This window comes from Mytilus galloprovincialis, chromosome 3 (genome assembly GCF_965363235.1).
Source record: "Mytilus galloprovincialis chromosome 3, xbMytGall1.hap1.1, whole genome shotgun sequence".
Classification (NCBI taxonomy): Eukaryota; Metazoa; Mollusca; class Bivalvia; order Mytilida; family Mytilidae; genus Mytilus; species Mytilus galloprovincialis.
The window spans coordinates 69,281,171-69,303,756 of NC_134840.1; the positions used below are offsets into that span (position 1 = coordinate 69,281,171).

The following is a 22,586-nucleotide window of genomic DNA, read 5'->3' on the forward strand; positions in this document are numbered from 1 at the left end:
TGTAGACGAAACGTGCGTCTGGCGTACTAAATTATAATCCTAGTACCTTTGATAACTATTGACAAAATCAGCATATGTTAAAGTATGTGACAAGGTTATAAGGTTACACTGGCAAAAGTCTATTTTATTTAATGCATATATTTTATTTTCTACACCAAAAAAAACAAATTGTTGGATATAAACATTCTTAAATATGTATATAAATCATTCAAAATAAAAGCATTTATAAAATTAACAAATTAATCTACATCTCAACTACAAAATATTGTCTTTTATTAGAATCACAAACTAATGTCATTTAACTAGGTCTGTTCAGTGGTGTTATCTTATTGTGTCGTATAAAACTTGATCTCTGTATGACTTCCAGGCAAGTTTGTCATCCACAGCATTCCTTATCTGTACTAAATTGGGATATGGCGCTATCTGTTAGGAAAAAAAAACATCATTTTAGAACGCATAGTTTTTACATTATTTAAATTTCTAGTTTTTTTGCTTTTTCTTTTAAAAATATGTACTCTTTATACCCGTTATATATTTTTCATAAGAATGTAACTTATACAGTGATCCATTAGGATGTTTTCTAAACAATGATTGAACTTTTAAATTATTTTGAACTTGATAAGTTATCCAATTTTATTTCAATTGATGTATATATTTTGGGAAAAAAAGACAGTTGTGTCTAAATCAAATCCTGATAAACCAGGGACCAGAGTTGTTGTCAGAACATTACAAGAACACTTTTCAGTTATTTTCCTTTATATAAAAACTTCAGTCCTGGAGGGAGGTTCAAGTTTACAATTCAACTATTCTATCATTTAAGTGGTTTAAACCTACCCTTCAACTGTTTTTCTAATGCTTGACATTACGTTAAGCAATCATAATTAATCTATCATAGGATTGACATGTAAACAGTGATGAGTGAAACACCAACTATTGAATATACATTTTATATCTATACTTGATATTGGACAGAATGTTACTGTAAACAATTTACCTTTGATTGTAATCTTCTCTTAGTTTCTGTGTCCATATTTTCCTTAAGGAATTGTTTTGAAATTAAGACACATTCTGCACCATTACTGACCTACAAAAAACATATATTGAAACAAAAATAGTACAGAATGTTCATTTTATAATGGTCATAAACGAAGTAGATTCAAAATAAATACTATTTTAGTATTGAAATATTTAAGAAGCCTACTTGAAAACGTACATTTTGTGCCTATTGTGCTTCAAAATGTGTCTATGAGAAGAAACTTACAAACAAAAATCACAATCTGAAAGTTTTAACTCATGCTAATTTACAGCATGACATTTTGTGATGAAATATGTCTTCTTCAGAAGAGAGTATGTTGATCTCAATATATCAAGGATAACTTGTCTTTAAGTTGCTGTCTCCTAGGAGTATACCTTTAAATTCATTTATTCAATTGATGTGAAATCTTTTACTTAAAAGCTACAAACAAAGTAAAACAGAGCTTTTAATGCATCACAAATCTTAGGTGCTGAGTAGATGGGTATACTGCACTTCATTATAAAAAGAAAATGATGACAGTAAATATAAAACAATCATTTTGTGAAAATTATACTTACTAGACTTAAACTTGGCATATCATCAAATAGAAGAGACTGCAGACCCTACAAAATAATGATAAATATTAGAATAACATTATACCCTTTAAGCTTGGCAATGGGTACATGTTTTCTGTTGTCAGTGTAGTAAGGACATACAGAACGATTAGTATAAACATCAGGATTCGGTTTTCATTTTAAGTGTTAAATACATCTGTTGTATTTGTTAAAAGACAACACTTGCTAATGTTTAACTTTTATTGATATTTGTGTAACCTAGATCTTTACTTACAAAGCATTCCCTTTCTGTCACCAGATCTATTTTGGCATAGTGAACTGGATTATCTACTGGAGTCTGTGTCTCTTTCTTTGTTTTCTTTACTAATTTCTTTGGTAACTAAAACAAAACAAAAAAGAGTTTATTTTGGTCAATGGTTATGTCCACGTTTGTGTATGTACGTACTATATATAAAAACTAAAATAGTGTATGGTAACAAGGCTCAATTAAGTGACACAAGCAAGTCCCATGTGGGATCTAAACTGGAAACTTGACATTAATGAAAGGAGATGGGGGATAAACATTGAGATAGGAACAAAAAAATACATGGTTATAAATATATGTAATTAAAAGAGGTCTGTAGTTTCGTCTCATGCCAAGATGCAAAAGGAGGGGGTCAGTATTTTACAAGATCCAAGTCTTCACAAGATAAAGGACTGATATTGTGTACAAGTTTCTAATTTACATCTTATATTATGTTCTAAAGATAAGTTAACTGCTTTTCTTAATGTACAGTGGCAAATATATGAATGTATGCTTATCCTAATTTAGAGCAAATTAATTCTATACCAGTAGAAATTTTATCAATAAATAAGCCATAGTTTTATAAGCTTTAAAGCGAAGACAACCAGAAAGTCTATTTTGATTGCAACTTGAATCAAAAGTGCCTTGGGGTGGTAAAAAAAATTGACACTAGGTTACTTTTGTTATACTCAACAAAGACAATATTCTTGTTGTTTAAAAATATAGAGACTATGACATTACTTCAAATATGTTCACAAAACTCAAGTCAGTCTTATCATGATTGCTTGTTTAAATTCAACACAGCCAATGGATACCCTTGCAGCAAGTGTCATATTTATACCCCAGTTGCCTTTAGTAGCTGATCTTTACAGTGGCAGATCCAGAATTTTTATAAAATTGAACTGAATGACTACCTAAGAGGGGGCCCCCTTTAGTCATGCCTCAATGATTCCCTATATTATCAACCAAACTTTTTCCCACAAAAACTAGGAAAGGGGGGTGGTGCTCAGCCACTCTGGGCCCTCCCCTTAAATTCGCCTTTGAAGTACACACATATTTATTAATGCATTTTCTTACCTCTTTGATTGTATTGATGTTGTCATCATAGCTTTGTGATACCAGTGAATTATTGGCTTTATTGATTGTTGGCAGTTGGGTTTTTGAAGGTTTCTTCTGCAGAGTTTTGGCCTGAAAATATATACAATTGTTAGTGCTAAAAGGTTGAATTTAGAATAAATAACTATCAGGATTTGAATGCTAATAAAAAAATCATTAGTAAAAATATTTTGTCATTTATATGGTAGATGGACCTATTTCAATGGGCAAAGTTAACAGTCACAAGTATTTGAGAAATATTATATATTTTTACATTTAGCAATGACAAGGTTATATTTTAGCAGTGTTCAAATTTCTATTCAAAGGCAGAGGTATGATAAGAGCATTTGCTTGGCTCCTGAAATTGATAGTAACATTGTTCAATCGTCTAAAAAGTTCTGGTGTAATACTCTTCAAGCACTATTCATGATATTGTTTCCTCAAATTAAATTTACTGAAAACTGTTGAGACCACATTTTGTCATGTATAAAGAAAATCTGGTATTAAATTTTTTACCCTGTTTGGTGACTTGTTGTCTTCTGATGATTTGCTTTTGAGGGAATCTGAAATAATAATGAAAAAAATGAAGTTGTACAGCATTTAAAATTTGTATTGTATAAATACCCATCACAGTGGTGTTCATATCTGGCATTTTGCTCTGCTAAATTTCAGTCTGTAATGTTAATGAAATATTTGCCACTGGACATAGAGCAAGCATCAATCAATCATGATAGTTACATGTTTTAATCAAATGATTAAGTGGAATTACGGATAACTGATAACCATATAAGTCAAATTACAGTTCAGGTTGTTTTCTAACTTTCAAACCATCAACAAAATAAGTAAGCTGACGAAAATAACATTTTTTTTCTGAACAAATTATTTAAGTAAAAGATTCATTTAGAACTTGGAGGCAATTCTGGTCTCTTCTCATTTTATGTTCAGGTTAACTTATCCATTTTATGTTTTTTACTCGACTGTTTTTGCTATTGACCGTGACAGTGATGCAACAGACAGTGGTGCCGGTTTGACTGGTTCAAAAAGTATCTCCCTTGAACTAAATATTTGGATCATTTTTTTTTTAATTTAAACTTAACATTTATATTCCCATCCAACCAAGTGTTTCTTGTTTTTCATGAGCAATTTGTATTCAGTGTTGAAAAGAAATGTTAACTTTTACCATTCAGAAATTTCTTTTGGCTTTCAAAATTCCCAAAATCGTCAGATATGAGATTAAAGTTGATTTGTGTGTCATTTACGGATAAGTTTATTTACCTATGCTGTTGGATCGTAAAGATGGAAGGATTGATGAATGTTTTCTTTTCTCTGTGATCTTCTGAATATCTTGATTCTCATTGTTTCGCACTGCCTTAAAAGCTTGACATGATCCCTGAAACAAAACAACGACTTTTTGAAATTGCGAAATAGGAGCAGACGAAATTCATTATTTCACGTGACAGATAATAATGGTTATTCATTTATTCATGTCATTAAAAGAGAGACGAAAGATACCAAAGGGACAGTCAAATTCATAAATCGAAAATAAACTGACAACACCTGGCTAAAAATGAAAGAAAACAAACAGACAAACAATAGAACACATGACACAACATAAAGAATAAGCAACACGAACCCCACCAAAAACTAGGGGTGATCTCAGGTGCTCCGGAAGGGTAAGCAGATCTTGCTCCACATGTGGCACCCGTCGTGTTGAAGATTAAAGTTGCCAATCATCCAATCGGCAATCCTCGGGTGACTCCGCTACCCTCCTTCTATCATGTTAGATGAGGTACGAAATCGGCCGAGTTATGACGAATGGAGTTGTGACGAATGGCCAATCATTATGATGTTTTATGTCTTGGAGCTCGTGGGTCCATCTTCATTTTTCATTTGTCTCCATGCTTCAACATAAGTGCTCTGGGCTCATTTGGGCAACGTATAGGGTTAGAATAATAGAGGTCAGTAGATGGCTTTGGGATCTATGGATAAGCTAAATGAAATACAAACAAAATTACTCACAGATCTAATGACATAAACCCATTCAGCATCATTACTGTTCTTCACAATTACTGCTCCTCTCCTGAAATTAACATATTTCAATAGGTTATACCGACTTAAAAAATATATATTTCATTACAGCTGAATTTGATAATGAATATATCAGTATATTTAGGAATTAAAAATTGATCAGATTTAACAACAACAAAAAAATCATGTAAGATATGCAAAATTTCCATATAAATGAAAGTAATCGGAGTACATCATACTAGTATACTTACTTGTAGAAATGTGTAGAACAGGAGAAATGATGTGTTTGTAACAGTTCTAATGGAAAGTCTTGTAAGTCCGGTATCGTTCTACAAATTAATATTGATTCGGTTGTCAGTTGGGAATTCACAATTTCAATAAGAGGAAGAGAACTTTCGGCAAACCACACAATGTTAAAAGAGCTTCTATATCATTCTTACTTGAAGCACTGATAGTTATTGTACTTTTTTTGTAAACTGTCTTTGTTTGCATTCTTTACATGTAAACAGTTTATTTTCCTTGCAGACGTTATGCATAACTTAATAGTTATAAAAAACAAAGATGAATGTAACAGGTTCAAAAATATACTTCAGTGATTCTATTACATTTGTACTGTGTTCATTGATGTTTTCTTATGCTATCAAATCTCTGTCAGTAATGTTTGGTAAGGTTCAAGCACTTTTTTTATAAACACACCTCTGAGTTCTATGCTGTAAGTTTAACTTCTTTTAAAAATATTTAAATATGGATAGTCTTACCTAAGAAAACTAATACACTCTGCTCCTCCTGCTGACTTAAATATGTCCAAAAATATCTGAAAAATACGATATTCTCTGAATTAACACTTGTTTATATCATTTGCAATATGTATCGAAATGTAAGCCCATTCGTCTTTATATGCAAAAGTTTCACATTCACCATATCTAAACTTGACAGCAGTGATTCTGTTGACAGGATCAAAATTTCCAAGTTTTAATAAATTATTTTCGACCTTTAAAATATCAAGGACAAACTTACATCTCTGTCTAGACCCAGCACTTCCAGTGGCTCCTTGGATACATATGTAGCACTTCTTCCTGAGTTTGTTAGAATTTCTTTCTCCTACAAAAGAATAAATAAAGCATTTATGATGGTATGCTACTTGTTCTTGCCTAAAGCACAGAGACAACAACAGTTAGAATGGCAACACACTATACTGCTGACTCTGCTTGCATGTTTGCCAAACTGCTATCTTCAAACCTCAACATTTTGCCAGGATTTGGCCATTTTTACAGTGATTGGTAAAATTATAAATCCGTATGCACAGAGACACAACAATATTTTATTTTATAATAATGTTTTTATACGCTGTAAATTGCCGATTTTGTAAACTGCAAAGTTACATGCTTCCAAAGAAAGACAAAAATTATATGTGAAGGTGATTTAAAACCACAATTATTTTTTGAGTGTGCAGAGCATTATCTATAGTTTGATAGAATTAAGAATAGTTCTTACACCAATGATATCTCCTTGTCTGTGAAATTCAGCCAGTTGTTTTCTTCTTTCTTGTGGATCTATAGTGGTGCCAAGACAACGAGACACAGCTGCAATTGAAATATTGTGTTGTATACAAAACCATGGACGTAATATAATGATTTTTATTGTAAACGTTCGTGACAAAAATAGAGATGAGGTATGATTGCCAATGAGACAATTGTTCACCAGAGACCAAAGGATGGAGATGGTAGACAACTATATTAGGCTCAGTACAGCTTTCAAAAATAAGAAACCCAAATTATTACCATATATAATACATATATAGTAAGCTGTAGTAGGACCCGTTTTGCAAACTTAAGAACGATTCAAAGTATTAACCATTGGCCTGGTTTATGTTCAAAACGACAAACGAAAACCCAATAAGGCTGACCGAAAACAACGATGAACATGAAATACAGGCTCCTCCCTAATTCATGTTACACAGTTATGAGTGTGAGCGTTATCAATAAATATTAAAATCTTGTACACGTTACGTCATTTTAGTTAGTTTTGATTTAATATTAGTAAAAACAGACTTACCAACGCCTGATAGTATCATATAATAAAATTCAGCTTTGTTTCCTTCCCTGGCTATCACATGGTTACTGTCAAATCTGTATAATTTAAAAGAATAATGAATAATATTCCTATCGACCAATCAATCCAAAGAAAGATTGCTTTCGTTTTATTTCTTCATTAAAGGATTTAAACAAGACCGACTAACCCAGCCCCTAAGTCAGGTTTCTCCTGGAGCGGATTCAAACGAGACTGACTTACCCCCCCCCCCCAAACATCCTTTAGACGATATCCTGCTCCAAATTGAGTCAGAATTCTATATCAGTAATTTTTTACCATATAATTCATTCCTTTCCGTTTTGTAAATAGTAAGTAAATTTTCTAAAACAAGTAAAACAAGATTGGAAATTGGTTTAACTGCAGGTGCGGATCCAGGATTTTAAAAAAGGTGATGGGCTCCAGTTAGCCAACGTTTTATGCTAGTAAAAGTATACGCATTTATCATACAGTATATGTAGCTCCATTAAGGGGGCCGGGCCCCTGTCCTCCCTAAATCAACCTCTGGACAGTGTCAGTGCTTAGAAATACAGTGGCAAATATCACATTGTATTCAGCTTGTTCATTTTGATCGAGCTAGTAACTAACAAGGTCTTATTGCTATAAGCGGGTGCTTCAATTCAAACGACAAAGGTGTACTAGTTATGCCAAGATGGTGTGGATTCTTTAGCATACAGGCTACGCCCTGTACTGTCAAAGGGTAAGTTAGGAAATTCTATCGGATAACCGAACCTCCTGTGTACTCAAGCAGAGATGTCTTTATTTCTACTTGAATTTAAAGAGAATAAAATGACAAGAAAGAATAAAAATGATGGCTAAACTTGGCAATACTTACTTGGAATACCATCCCTTTCGACAAATTCCTTGTTGTATATGTTGTGGATAACTCGAAAATTTGCCGAAATTCCGTAAAACATGTAGCAACTGAAACAGAATACAATTTGTATTTAGTATACTACAAGTTACAATTTTATTATCCATATAAAGGGTTCAAAGTTGAACTGTGGAAATTTAGATCTGTCATAACCCGTCTCGTCTCGTCATGAATATGAGCATATCAAAATTAGATATCTATACTTTAATTAGATGATTTGCTGTGGAATCGAATAATTTACTTTTAAAAACATTTACAGCTGTTTTCCTAATGCTAGCAAGTTAAGGTTTGGTTGGCTTGCTTGCTTTGTTTGTATTAAAGTTTTCTTAAGCATTGTAATTAAGATTGACATCTGCAAACAATATATATTAGATGGCGGAGTTAAACCTGTATGTAGGTAAATTTGATTATTTAATAATGTCCTATTCAAAATAGCTCTAAATCACATTGAAATGTGATTCTGTAAGGGCATCTCCGAAATTCATCGAAATGCATGAAATATAATAGTACATACCGCTGATACATCTTTCTCTGCTCGTTTTATTGGATCTTTCTGTAGAACGCCCTTTACTGAATTCACAAAGCTTCTCTGAAATAAAACAGGTTAAATAGTTCTTCATATTTTTAATAAGCTTTTTATTTCAAATAGTTTGGCCTCGAGCATCACTGAAAAAACATTGATTGTTGAAATGCATAGCTGGTGCAGAAAAATTGGTACCGTTGATGTTATTATAAAATTTGTAAAAAAAAAAAAAAAAATATGATTTGTGAAATTAACACTTTCTTGTCATGTCATTATGTGCATGCAGGCATCTCTAATGTATATTGCTTTTTTTAAGACACGTGCGCTTGAAACTTTATTTTCAGACATTGTATCACAATTTCTGGCTAACAGTCATCTTCTTACCTGTCCTATAGACTTGAAGGGAGTCATATCGAATAATAACTTTGGTGAGTCTTTATCCTGTTTCTCGAGTGTCTGTGTATCCAAGAAAAATAATATCGTTTCCTGTTGTGATAACTTTGGTGTTCTGTCGCTGGAAAGAGTTATAAAAAGACTTTGTGAAAAAAATTCCTTATTGAAATTGAATGGGATTCCTGTTTCTATACTCTTTCTTACTGGAGATCAATGTATGATTTTTAGTTGCTTTTGGCTTTAAGCTAGTTGTCAGTAACTGTGACTTCTCTTAGATCGGTATATTTAGTGTCTTTTTTGTTATGGGGGTGTAAAAGAACCTTGCCACGTCCGGTATGTTTATTTTTGGTAGATGTAAACTATTTCTGCCTTGTATCGATCTGATGAGTTAAGCCCTTTTCAACTGAATTTTATTTGTTCTGTCACACTACTGTCCCAGGTTAAGGGAGGGGTTTGCGCCTACTAACATGTTTAACCCCGTCCAATTCTGTATGTGCATATCCAAGGTCGGGAGCCTATAATTCAGTGGTTGTCGTTTCTTGCTGTATATTATATTTGTTTTGCGTTCATTACTTTGTGCATAAATCAGGTCATTAGTTTTCGAATTGTTTCACATTTGTCATTTCGGGGACTTTTATTGCTGACTATGCGGTATGAGTTTTGCTTGCCTTATTGTTCAATGTCGAACGGTGACCTATGTTGTTAATTTCTATATCATTTGATTACAATTTGTAAAAAGTTAAACTATTATAGGTCAAAGTATGGCCTTTAACACGGAGCATTGGTTCACCATATGCATCGAAGAGCAAGCTATAAAGGTCCCTAAAATGACTAGTGCAAAACAATTCAATCTGGAACTTGAACCAACGATATAATCTATATAAAAAACGGAAACGTGAACCTCTTATGAATAACATAAATTTGAGTCTACTCTTGACAACAAACCACAATCACTGAACAACAGGTTCCTGGCTTAGGACATGTGCACACAAATGCAGCGGAATTAAACGTTTTAACAGGTGCCAACCTTCACCCTAACTCGAAACAGTAAAATAACATTACAACATCATGAACATATGGTTATCTAAAAAATATGATGGATCAGTTTCGGAAAATGGTGATTATGTGTTGAGAATTTGATAATAAATCAGTATATAAATGAGATAAATGTGTAATTTCTTCGAATTTTAGTTTTTAAGTTTTCCTGACATGCCGAGATAGTCGAAGTTGTATGCAACAACTTAAAAAAATATGTGACATCATCTCTAACTGTTATATGTTTATAAACATATTCTGGTAATATCGTGTTTATTTATAACAATGAAAGAATAAACCTTTACAAATCCATTAAAACTGACTGCAATATGGTTGAATTTGAAAAGTACTATGATATGAGACACAATAGCTACATTAGTAAATTGCTCTTTTCGTTCAGTACAGAAAAAAACATCGTTTGGAGTATATATATATATATACGTACCAATTGAACATTTTCTGTGCAAAAGTGATGAACTCAACCACACGCCGGAAAGTATCAAGACTCTAAAAAGAAACAAATCTTAATAAAATTTTAACATATATAGAAAAGAAATTAAAGATTTTAAAGATGCATATTTGCTTAATTGAGTTACATAACTATATTTTCCGATATTGAGTTTACATAAATTGTTAACTCTGTAGCAAGCAAAATTGGACGATTTTTTTTTCTTCTCTCTTTTTTATTTAGACTACATATATACAAATGAAATAATACATACATTTTTTCCAGTTTTTCTACATTTCCAAATTCGTGTGGTTTGCAATATTGTTAAATCCTCATCGTATGCACATTCTCCAAGAAAAACTCGATTCCTCTTCTCTTCAAGGATAATTTCTGTCTGAAAATGGGGAGATGATATTCCTATTTCTCCAAGAGTATCATGAACAAGTCTGTTGATATCATTTTTGTGCAATTTATCCGTTTGTGGTTTTGCTCCTACTATAAACGGACTGAGTGTTTTTGTTTTTAGTGTTCCTTCAGATGACGTGTTTGGAGCAGGATGTTTTCTCCGTCTGTGTTTTCTTCTTGATTTTCTATATATAGCTGTGTATTCTTCATGTTCCTCAAAGTCACTCTCATCAATATTATCCATATTTTGTTTGTTTCTTTTCTCCGTCTTTTTCTATTTTACTATATTACTATTTTACTTTTGGAACACTTATAATCATTCGGTATCGTTTAGTTATTTCAACTTCAAAGTCACAATTTCGTGTTTTTTTTTTTGTTTTTTTTTTTTATTTGCAAAATGGCAACCTGTCGTAACGAAGAAACGGTATCGTTTGATTGTTTTGCCTGCAAATTCACTATTTATTTTTTTTTATTTGCTAAATGACAACTTGCCGTAACGAAGACATTTAAACTAATTAATTCATGGGCTTGTTTATGTCAGGACTGTGACAAGCAACTATTACCGACGTCACATCTTCATTTTGTAATACGTTGTGTCAAATAATTAAAGTTTTGTTTTTGACGCCTCAAATCAAAATTTGAATTATTGATGTTAAACAAGCTGTGAAAAGTGGTCAAAATATGTCCAAAATTAATGCTGACATGACAAATTCGTTTATTATGTGCATAGTTCAAATATTAAGTACATGTTCCTTGAAAAGAAATAGATAATAATCATGATTTTTGTGTAAATATTATAATTCAAACGTGAAAACAACAAACCTGAATACTCATAAAAATACATATAAAAAAAAACTTTGAAAACAAGAAAAACGCTTTGAATTATAAAGTATAACTATATACATGTCTTTCACTGTCTGGTGAAACTGTAAAACATCGCGGTCACCGACCAAAGAGATCTCTAAATATATTAAATATATATAATCAGGGACTTTTTATACTGAGTATATAAGAATATTTGAATAGAATATTTTTATTTACCAAATTAGGGTCCCAGGAGCGGCCTGGGCATATAGCATAAACAATAACAAAAAAAAAATAATCAATTTTTAAACTTTTTAAATTTTATTAACCCTTTGTTAAAATTGATATATGTCTCACATGATTTAATTAAATGTATTAAAGTAAACTATAGATGAGATCCATATTTTTTTAAATGTTTAAAAAGTTTTGAATTTCCCGCGGTTTCAACTTTAAGCAATGAATTGTGGGTATTGCCAAGATAAACTATAATGGCGGACACCGAACGGTGTTTGCAGTGGAGTAGTGACGCTTATGCATACGGCATTGTAGTTATTCACTGAAAAATGTAAATAGGTATAACAAGTTCTGTAAAAGAGGGCCATCTTCACAGTTGATAACTTTAAAATTGATAGTCATTCAATCTAGAGATTGAATCCCCTTTATTCAGATGAGCATGTTTTGAAAATATTGTTTATCACAAGGAATGCACTTCACACACCACTTTATAAACACTAGCTCTTTTTAATTTTATCCTTGCAGACTATAGGACCTTTCTTTTTAATGGTCTTCTGAGAGATGATCTTCATATTGAGACATTAATGTGTTGAATAATGTTGTACAGAGAAGAAATTATTATCTGAATGTATAATTTGACAATATCCAAATACCAGTTACACAGGGTAACTGAGGTATAAAGCAATTGTCATGTGGAGTTATTATGTAATTTGACATTTAAACCAATGTTCTAATTGAGCCAAATAAGATCTAACCTAACTTAATTAGTTTCAGTTACCTTTATTTCTGCATTTACAGTACACGTACCTGCTTAGTAAAAGGAGTAATCACAAACTCTTTCCACCAATTTCGGAGTGTGGCGGTATGATATATATCACACCGTGAATCACGTATTATACAGTGGCGGATCCAGAAATTTTCTGACTGACCTAAGAGGGGGCCCGCTCCAGTCACGCTTCAGTGATTCCCTATATAAGCAACATAATTTTTTCCCAATAAGGGGGGACCGGGCCCCCTGGTCCCCCCTAAATCCGCCTCTGTTATACTCCCAATTTCCTCCAAAAATTCTCTCACCTGACAACACCGCATTGCTGTTAATTGTTTACAACAATACGATAAACAGTTGGAGATTCATAGGGCATGATGCTCCCTTTGTCTTTGATAAAAAACATATACATTGTACACCTTTTAAGCATAAAATCTAAAAAGATAGTTTGCATTGCTCAGCCATATTTGGTGTCACTATATCTCAGTAGCATGAGTTTGAATCCTGGCCAGGGAAGAACAAAAAATTGCATCTTAAAATTCTAGATCTGGCACTTAGATAACAAACATAACACAACAGAATAAGGTCTTCTGGGATAGTGGTTATTTCAATTTTGCTGTTCAAAAAGGTGTTTCATATATGCATGACCTATTGTATGCATCTGTATAATATCTTTCTCAATGGCCAGGTTATTTAAAGCAAATTGAATCATTGTAACAGATTTCCTCTTGACAACTTCAATCATAGCTTTACATTTCTAATTGGACCCTTTCACCTGACTGATATCTTAAGTTCATTTGGCATCACCCATAAGTTGATACATTCGATTTATGCAGCTAACATGCATGTACTGTTATCCAAAATCTATCTGAAATGAACCAAGACTATATTGGCTAATGTTATAGATATCGATACATCTTTCACAATAATGCAATACAATATGCATTTTTCTCCATGCTTTTTTTTAATTTGATTGTATATGGCCCATAGACAACTTATTCAGTGTGTTATCTGTATTTAAATTTTTGTTTTCTTCTTAAAATCCAACCAAACATATACAATGTACACAGTGTAGTAATGTTACTGTGGATTAATTTAGTTTTGGGGTACCAATTTTAGTGCATTGAGGCAAACTTATATTTTCGCTGATATTTCAAATTAGTGGTCTGGCGAAATATGCATTCCAGCCTATTACAAATTTATGTTGAACACTTAAATGTGTACCTCTTAATCCGTGAAAATTATTATCCCATGAGTAATGATGAATCCACAGTAAACAAAATTTAAAAATAGATTTATAATTTTTATAAAGATAAATAAGTTTTTGATCTCTACAGTTTCAGATATATTAATTACAAAGCAGATTACTGATAAACAAACATGGCAGATATAAGAGGAGAATCTAGGACTAGCTACCTCAGTCAATCTCAGTATTCAGAATCTACAGTGATTAACCAAGATCTCGGAGATCCAGATATCTTCCAGACAGATAGAGATGGGACACCAAAGACACCAACACAACAAACCAAAGTGGTAACATTTGCTCCAGGACATAGTTTAGCTAAGGCAAAAACAATAGAAGAATTAACTCTTGAATCTTCATCTCAGAAGAGAAATGGAAAAGCTGCTGATCTCATGGCAAGATTGGTTGATAAGCCAGAAAATTCTCAAGTTTTACGAATGGTTAGAGGATTGCCACTAAAACCAATGGCTTCTCAGGGTCTTTCACAGGTAAATACACTCTTATCAACCAAATACAACAGTAGGTTGACACTGTGAGGATTTAAAATTATTTTAAAAGAATGCAATCATTTTATGTCACGTTTCAGCATGATTTGGGTGATTTTTTTGATACATGTAGATCTTTTCCTCCAAAAAACTTGATTTTGATTTCAGATGATGTTATAAAAGAGGACAGTGGGGTTTGCTGTCTATTTCTTAGCTTGTATTATTCACACATTAATCTACTCAATGGAATACAAAACTCAAGAATGTAATACAGTCAAATATTATGAGTATAGGATAAATTGGATTCCATTGTTGTGCCAAGTTTGAAATTTTGACGTGAAAAGACTTGGCAATAATATATTCTTGATGACTTTACATTACATGCACTTTTTATTAATTTGTTACTAAATGCCAGGATATAACTATAAACAATCTTTTGGAATCACTTACATTTGTCATTAGATAAAAAAAAAAGCCTTGAAACAAATACTTTTTACTTACATTGTAGTTTATGTGTGACTGAGTATATTGTATTTTAGAGTCCTGGTATACCACGTCCACCCTCTGGTAAAACTGACCAAATGCCATCCAGCTTTAGAACCACAATGTTTAAGAGAGATTATGAAAAGAGACAACATCAGATCAAAGCTAAAACCCAACAGGGGGATGATAAAACAGTACTTACTGTTGGCATGTGAGTACAAGTACCATACCTGCCAACTGTCACTATTTGTGGGGGATTTCCCCCATGAAGGCTCCAAAAAATAATTTTGAAAGATCAATTTTGTCCATAATTTTTAACAAAACAATTAATTTTAAAATGGTCGTAGGCTTGTTAAAGTAAGGAGAAGCCAAAAAACAACTTTAAAATGTATTTGAAGGCCCCATTGAAGGTTTTGTAGGACAACATTGTTTTACACTATAGCCATCTTGCACGTAAAACCCCCATGGGCATTTTGAAAAGTTGGTAGGTATGAAGTACATGCATTTAAGTACTGATTAGAAAGAACAGTCATGCACTCCCTTAAATATAATTTTTCTTACAATCACACTTATACAATGTATAGAAGAATTGGGTTTTATGAATTTCTATTGTTATAAATATTTCATCATAAATATATTGAGCTGTGTTGCATGAAAAAAAAATCTCAGTCAAACACTGATACATGTGTAAAAGTAAGAAGATGTAGTATGATTTCAAATGAGACAATTATCCACCAAAGATCAAATAAAGTGGCATGGGTGTAAACAATTGTAGGCAACAATACGTCCTTTAACAATGAGAAAACCCCAGTATAGTCTATGAAAAGCCTCTGCATGAAAATATAACTCCAATTGAGATCACTATCAACTTAATTAATAATAAACTATTTACAACAAACAAATATGACTCTCATCTTAGATGTATGGGACTTATAAATTTTTAAAAATTTGACAATATGTGTGACTGAACAAAATTTGGATAAATGATTATTATTAGAATGATATTTTATATGCATATAATGTTAATGTTGTTTATTATATTATTTGAAGGCTTCACAAGCCACAGCCAAAACCAGTTCCTGCAACTCCCATGACAATGTATGATGGTGATGACGACAAAGAGTTAGAGGAAATAGAAGTATTAGCTGAGCTTGCAGGGATAATGGGGCCTGGAACGGAACCCAGCACTAATGGTGCCAAGTCTAGTCAGTTCAACTCTATTATATATTTCTATTTTTCTTGTAAACTCTTCATTAAGTTCAATTGAAGTTAGAGATGAATGTTGGTTCTATAACTGAATAATCAAAATAAAGGGCTTAACATTTTATGAGATACAAGATCATTGCAATTTTTTCTTATTTCTTTACAGTAAGTCCACATTCTTCTCAACAATTAGAATCTGGTATGGATGAAGTATCTAAACCATCATCAACAGATCTACCTGTCAGTGTAGATAGGTCACCGACAAAATCTCCATACTCTGTAGCTAAAGATGAGGATGACGATGAAATCCTGAACAAAGACTTTCCAGATGAAATCCCTATCATTGATACTCGACCCTTGAAAGGGAGGCCACTCTCTAGTAACAGTTCTTCTGCACGTTCTGATAGAAAAGACTCAGCCAAGAAAAAAGAGTCCAATGTAGTATTGAATTACTTGAGAAAGAACAGATATGATGATACTGGTAAGAATGATTTCATCAGATCGATAGCATAATATTGTAAATAATAAATCTGCTGATTTGACAATTTTAACTGGTATGTTTTGAGTCCAGTTGAAATTTGCAATGATGTTGTTTCCACAAAAGGCAGTTCAATCTTATAGCACTGATCTTTTAAAAATGGAAATTTATTGTAAAAGATGATGATACCGGACTTAAAAGAATCAATGCCATAGTTAACATTATGGTAACTAAAAAGACAAGGCTGTAAGAATGAAATAAATGGATGCTATAAGTTTGGTAGAGACATTGGATTTTCCTAACAACTTTGGAAAACCCATATAATTAGTAATTTTTAATACATATATATAAATAGAATAACCCTCTAAATTTTAAATACATATATATATATATAAATAGAATAATCCTCTAAATTTGTTATATTCTAATGATCATCTAATTATTAGTTCCCTACTGGGGAAACCTTTGGGACTGTAAAGTTTGCTTTAGGTATCAACACTTTCTGTAATGCTTCAATTTATTTTGATTAGATATTTGGCACAAGTATGTAGTCATATTAGAAGAAGTTACAGATGTTTTTTTTTCAGAACTTTAAGCTGGCCATAAAATATATATTGATTAAAAATGTCAGTTTTCTACACTTTTTCTGTAATGTCCAAATCAATTTATTAGACTTTAGATATATGGGTCGTTTTCAAAAAATGTCGAATTTTCAGTACACCCATGCTAACTTTTTTATTTCTAATGGAAATTTCAGTTGTAATGGTTTATATGAAAGCTTGTCGGATTTGTGATTCAGAACATTAATAATAAACACACCTTACATCTATTTTGATAAGATTAAACTGCATTTAAGACCCATTTTGGGGGTATTTGTCTGCGTACAGTGTAAGAAAAACACATTTCAAATGATTTTTTTGCGATTTTCTGATCGCCTTGATATCTACAAAAGGGACTTTTTAAGAACGTTAAATATTATTCTAACGAAAATTCGTAGCTTCTATATCACTGTATGTAACATATTATCTACAAACTAAATTGAATCTGCGTACAGGAGGTTCATGTCTTTCCTGTTACCGCTACTTATATCAGCCGTGAAATTAATCTCCCTATGAATATTGAATCAGTCAGTGTTGATTTGAAAAGTGCAAAGTAATCTTTACATTTAAAACGCCTCGTTTCTTGAACGACAGTGTAGAGAAAAGAAATTTCAAGACATTTAGTGAAAAAAATATAGCGTACTTTTTTTTATGTCTATGCTGTTACCACCAATTTTGATTAAATACACCAACAGTATATTTGTAAAAAGTGCAATAACGTGTTGGAAACCAAATTCACAATAGAAAAACATAATCACTTCTCCAAAGGGAGTAGTTATTTCACAACAGCAATCAAAAACGAAGAAATTTGTCTATCCTGTTATGTCTATCCTGTTACTATGGTTGCTATGGTTACAGTAACAGCATAGACAATTTTAGACAAAAACGTCGTTAATTTTTTTATCTTAACATATAGGTGCAAAACGAATGAAATATTTCGTTGTTTGAAGTCATCTTCAGGTTATAACGTCTTAATCTTCCCAATCAAGCATTCGCAGGTGCAATACTGATATCGGTAACAGGATAGACAAAAAGGTAACAGGATAGACTTTTATATAGTAATATATCAGAAACGTACGTTCCTGTTACCAATGAAATATAGAGAAAAGTAAACTAACTTATGAGGGATTTACTTGATGTTGGGTTTATTTGAAAGGGTGAAAAAATGCCGAACAATATAAATTGCTATCTTAGACTTGCATTACTGGTGCTAATTTTTACAACCTTTGAAAACCAATTTTTAGAGGCATTTTTCAGTACAACCTGGAAAATTGGCAAATTATCTATTATATTACAGAATGAATATATATAGAAGTTTATTCTCTTGAAAACCATCTATCTGTCTACGTAAAACAAGCTTAACATTTTATCTTAACCTTTTCTTAATAACCCAAAATTTCTTTTGAAAATGGTAACAGGATAGACAAAATAATGTACCACCGATCAAAAAATGTTATAACATATTCTTGTATGACATCATTAAGATTGCATCTTTTAATATGTTGTTCTTAAAGTACTGTTTGTTATGATTTGCTTATGTAGAGGGTTGTTTGAATAAGTAACTTTTAATAATTTTTTCAATTTCAAAATTCGACATTTTTTGAAAATGACCCATATATGCAATTAAATCATTAGAACTTCACCTCACCTCACCTCACCTATCCTTTTTGTGCCTGTCGGCATTTAAGACCCTGATACATTTTTTCCATTTCACGGTCTTAAAATCATTAGAACTTACTGATAGAATTAGAGTTTCATTCTGGTTGAGGAATTTAGCAGAAGTTTTGCTGTTATGTTGAAATATCAAGTATTTATTTAGTATATAGTCCTATCATAAGAAGTTACTGAAGGACTTTTGAGATTCATTCTGATTGAGGGATTTTATATCTTGCCCTGATTTTGTCCTTTGGCATTTTGCTGTTTTATTATAAAAAGTACCTTAAGAAGGAATAGAGGTATACATAAATGTATGATATTATAAACTTTGAAATTTTCATGTTAAGGTTAACATTATTTTTGCTCCATCTCATAAAATGGGGGGAAAATATCCTCCCCACAAATGATTTTGAAAAAGCAATAATATTAATGTATATGACCAACTTATTATTGATGCAGGAATTTAACCCCTTCTCAAAAAGTTTATTAATTGAAACCACAAAAAAAAACCTGCAATATTATTCATTTTCACCTTGCATGACCCAAGTAGATTCCTTGAATATAGTATAGTTGCTTCTAACAGAATACTACTGACTAGACAGCCATTTCATATATTAAGCTTGAAAAAATAATTTAAATATGTTTTTTTAATTCTAACAATATTTGTTATTTATTTACAGTTGATGAAGGTAAGCTTATATACACTGATGAAATATTGCATGTCACTTTATGCATGAAAAGTTAGATTCAATGCATGTTTATTTATAAACAAGAAAATATTATATTTTTAAGTGAAAAAGACTTATTCAAAGAACAGTTTTCAACACATGTTTTGTATTTAAAACAAAATTGATAGTAATATTTTTTTTTGCATGGTAACAATTTTTTTTTTAACAATCAATTTTAATTAAAGAAGAACTAATGGAAGGATCTCATTAGTTTTCATTTAACTTTTAATGTTTTCGTTAATTATTTTCAAGAGTTGAAAAAATGGTCCATTTTAGTTTCATAGCAGATGAGATAGGGCCTGCAAAGTTAAACCTCTTAGGTCATGGCTGTTGCAAATGAAATTTGCATTCTATATAGCAATTTAATAATAAGAGGTTTTCATTTTTAGCTCACCTTTCCTAAAAGGAAATGTGAGCTTTTGCCATCACTTGGCGTCCGTCGTCGTTGTAAACTATTTCAAAGATCTTCTCCTCTGAAACTACTAAACCAATTCAAACCAAACTTCATCTGATTGATTCCTAGGGTATCTAGAATAAAGTTTGTGTTTTAATTCCAATTTCATCAAAAAACATGGCCGCCATGGCTAAAAATAGAACATAGGTGTAAAATGCAGTTTTTGGCTTATATCTCAAAAACTAAAGCATTTAGAGCAAATCTGAAATGTGAGTAAAAATGTTCAATAGGTCAAGATCTATCATCCCTGAAATTTTCAGAAGAATCAAACAACCCATTGTTGGGTTGCTGCCACTTAATTGGTAATTTTAAGGAAATTTTGCAGTTTTTGGTCATTATCTTGAATATTATTATAGATAAAGAGAAACTGTAAACAGCAAAAATGTGCATCAAAGTAAGATCTACAAATAAGTTCATATGACCAAAATTGTCAATTGACCCCTTAAGGAGTTATTGTCCTTTAATGACAATTTTACACAATTTGTTCATCATATTTGCTAACTTTAAAAAATCTTCTCCTTTGAAACTACTGAACCAATTTCCACCAAACTTAAGCTGAATTATCATTAAGGTGTCTAGAATAAAGTTTGTGTTTTATTTTCTGTTTTGTCAAAAAATATGGTTGCCATAGCTAAAAATAGAGGTTCATTGGTCAATGTTAAATCATCAATGATTTGGTCTTTTTATCAGATACTATAGCGATAGTAGAACTATATTTGGTGTAGGGAATAATTGTAATGTGTGTATGTCTGTTTAGTAGGTGTAAGTTGATCTTGACCTAAATTTCATGGTTCATTGGTCAAAGTTATTTTTTATGAGGTTATTTCTGAGATACTTTTAGCAATAGGTAAACTCGATTTGTTGTATGGAATGAGTGTATGAACTACATTTATGTCTGAAAGGGTTTATCTCGCCTTCATCTCAAGTACAGTTAATTTAATGTAATGCTTAGGGTATACAATGTTTTTTTATACTTTCATCATAAATTATATTATGAACACGAGACAAACGAGACATTTCAGTGTGTCCACTCTTGTTTTTGCTTTTGAAGAATATATGACAGAATCGAAGAACCATTCCTATAAATTGAAAACCCAAAATAATCATTGATGGAAGATTTAAGCAAAAAATTTAAGGTGAGCGATTCAGGCTCTTGAGAGCCTCTTGTTGATAAACAAAACTATTTTTTTTTTAAAGAAAATATAATGATTCCAGTCCGTCTAATTTTTGGCGTGATTGTATTTTCAAAGAATTTCATATTTGTATCTTGTAACAATGAATTTCAAATATTTTTTTTAATTCATGACTATTTCCCTATATTTTTTACCAAGTTCATTTGAAGTTACGTGGGTAAGATGATTTTACATACCATGTAATTTAAAATTTAAAATTTAACTGCTATGCATAAATATTAAGTTACAATTTAAACACCTCCGGAGGCAGTAATTCCATTATGGCCTATTAGATCTTACTGGAAAGAGGGAGCAGGCCTGCTATCAGATTTCGATTAAGTTGATCTTTGTAAACCTACATGTAAAACATATTGTACAAGGTAAGTTATGCAAAAAACTATAATTCTTCTTAGTCCCGGCAAAGATTTTTTAAGATGGGACCATTATCTTATTATGAACTAGGTGTAACCATGCTATAGAAATGTTCAAATATACAATTTATTCCTTGTAACATTGAAGATGGTTAACATTAACTTTCATATTGTAGTACCAGAGAATGATGATGTCATGTACAACGTAGAAAAATTAAGAAGTCAACTAGGATGGACTACAGAATTACCAAGACATGGTCCTGATTGTAGGAAGGCAATGGAAACTATATCAGATATACCAAAGTTAAATCCTCAGGTAACAAAACACAATGTTTTATATAAAATAGAGATTAAAGAAGTCATGGAGGTTGTCTATTTCTTGCCTGCTTAAAAATATATATAAACGTTAAAATTCTCACATAAGAAAATAAAGTCTATATGAAATAGAAGTCATGAACAAATTACATGAACCTTAACAACATTCCTTTTTATTTCCCTGAGAAATCACAACATTGTGTGTATAATGTAAAGTCATGCAAAAGTTTGAATATCTGGCAGTTCATTTGGAAACACATTGGTAAATTGTTCCTCACAAATCATTTCCAGATGAAAAAAGATTCCCTATCGCAACAGATGCTCAGGAAATACAAATAGTTTAGTGACATTGTCTTGAATATGCATGCACAATTCTGTGTCAAGTAACTTACATTAATCAATATTAGTAGTAAATTATTTCTTATTGTTATTTAGGCACAGAAAAATGTAAAGGAAGATGATGGAGAGTTTTTGTACTGCTTACCAAAGAATAGGAAGAATAAGAGAGCTCGCTACATGCCGTATGATTTACAGATTGTTTCTGCTAATGAAGCCAGAAGTCAACCAATCTACTGGACAATCAGTGCATCTTATATAACTAGGGTAAAAATAAACTATTTTCCTTTTAATAGTCCCTTGACAAGCTATTTTTTCAGGAATGATATATATCTGTGTGCTTGTTTGTTTGTTTGTTTATGCTTTTCATGTTAACTTGAACTTAAGCAAGTTATCAAAAACTCTTCGATTTAACTTTGGTTATTGCAAATTTTATTCTTTGAAAATAAACACTCAACAGCTTAAGTTTGATTTACACATCTTACTTGAGGGGGTAG

At 31.7% G+C, this 22,586-nt stretch overlaps 2 protein-coding genes across 10 annotated transcripts in view; one reads left to right on the top strand and one right to left on the bottom strand.

Annotated features, from left to right (window-relative positions):
* Positions 1–223: 223 nt before the first annotated feature.
* On the bottom strand, positions 224–11,315 carry LOC143068761 (uncharacterized). Its single transcript, XM_076243035.1, has 18 exons — positions 10,632–11,315; positions 10,355–10,416; positions 8,866–8,995; positions 8,473–8,547; positions 7,920–8,008; positions 7,052–7,125; positions 6,491–6,579; positions 6,014–6,097; positions 5,755–5,810; positions 5,248–5,325; positions 4,988–5,048; positions 4,244–4,358; positions 3,485–3,531; positions 2,951–3,061; positions 1,865–1,969; positions 1,594–1,638; positions 995–1,084; positions 224–423 (listed from the first exon to the last, which is right to left on the bottom strand). Exons 1-18 carry the CDS (start codon positions 11,004–11,006, stop codon positions 322–324), a joined length of 1,788 nt encoding a protein of 595 aa, XP_076099150.1. The 5' UTR covers positions 11,007–11,315; the 3' UTR covers positions 224–321.
* A 726-nt stretch (positions 11,316–12,041) lies between these two features.
* Positions 12,042–22,586, top strand: part of LOC143068766 (dynein axonemal heavy chain 6-like) — a 127,350-nt gene continuing 116,805 nt past the window's right edge. For 8 of the 9 annotated variants that reach the window (XM_076243042.1, XM_076243040.1, XM_076243044.1 and 5 more), the window contains exons 1-7: positions 12,051–12,139; positions 13,904–14,297; positions 14,834–14,988; positions 15,828–15,982; positions 16,147–16,461; positions 21,615–21,754; positions 22,189–22,356. In XM_076243042.1, coding sequence (XP_076099157.1) covers positions 13,947–14,297; positions 14,834–14,988; positions 15,828–15,982; positions 16,147–16,461; positions 21,615–21,754; positions 22,189–22,356 — 1,284 coding nt within the window. In that variant the 5' untranslated portion in view covers positions 12,051–12,139; positions 13,904–13,946. Of the gene's footprint in view, positions 12,140–13,903; positions 14,298–14,833; positions 14,989–15,827; positions 15,983–16,146; positions 16,462–21,614; positions 21,755–22,188; positions 22,357–22,586 lie in introns of all 9 variants that reach the window. The other variant, XM_076243041.1, reaches the window with a different exon arrangement.

Coding starts and splice junctions, on each gene's coding strand:
- LOC143068761 (XM_076243035.1), bottom strand. CDS start 11,006: ATGGATAATATTGATGAGAGTGACTTTGAGGAACATGAAGAATACACA. Junction 5,049..5,247: donor TGTTCTACACATTTCTACAA/GTAAGTATACTA, acceptor TGTTAATTTCAG/GAGAGGAGCAGTAATTGTGA. Junction 4,359..4,987: donor GGGTTTATGTCATTAGATCT/GTGAGTAATTTT, acceptor GTTTTGTTTCAG/GGATCATGTCAAGCTTTTAA.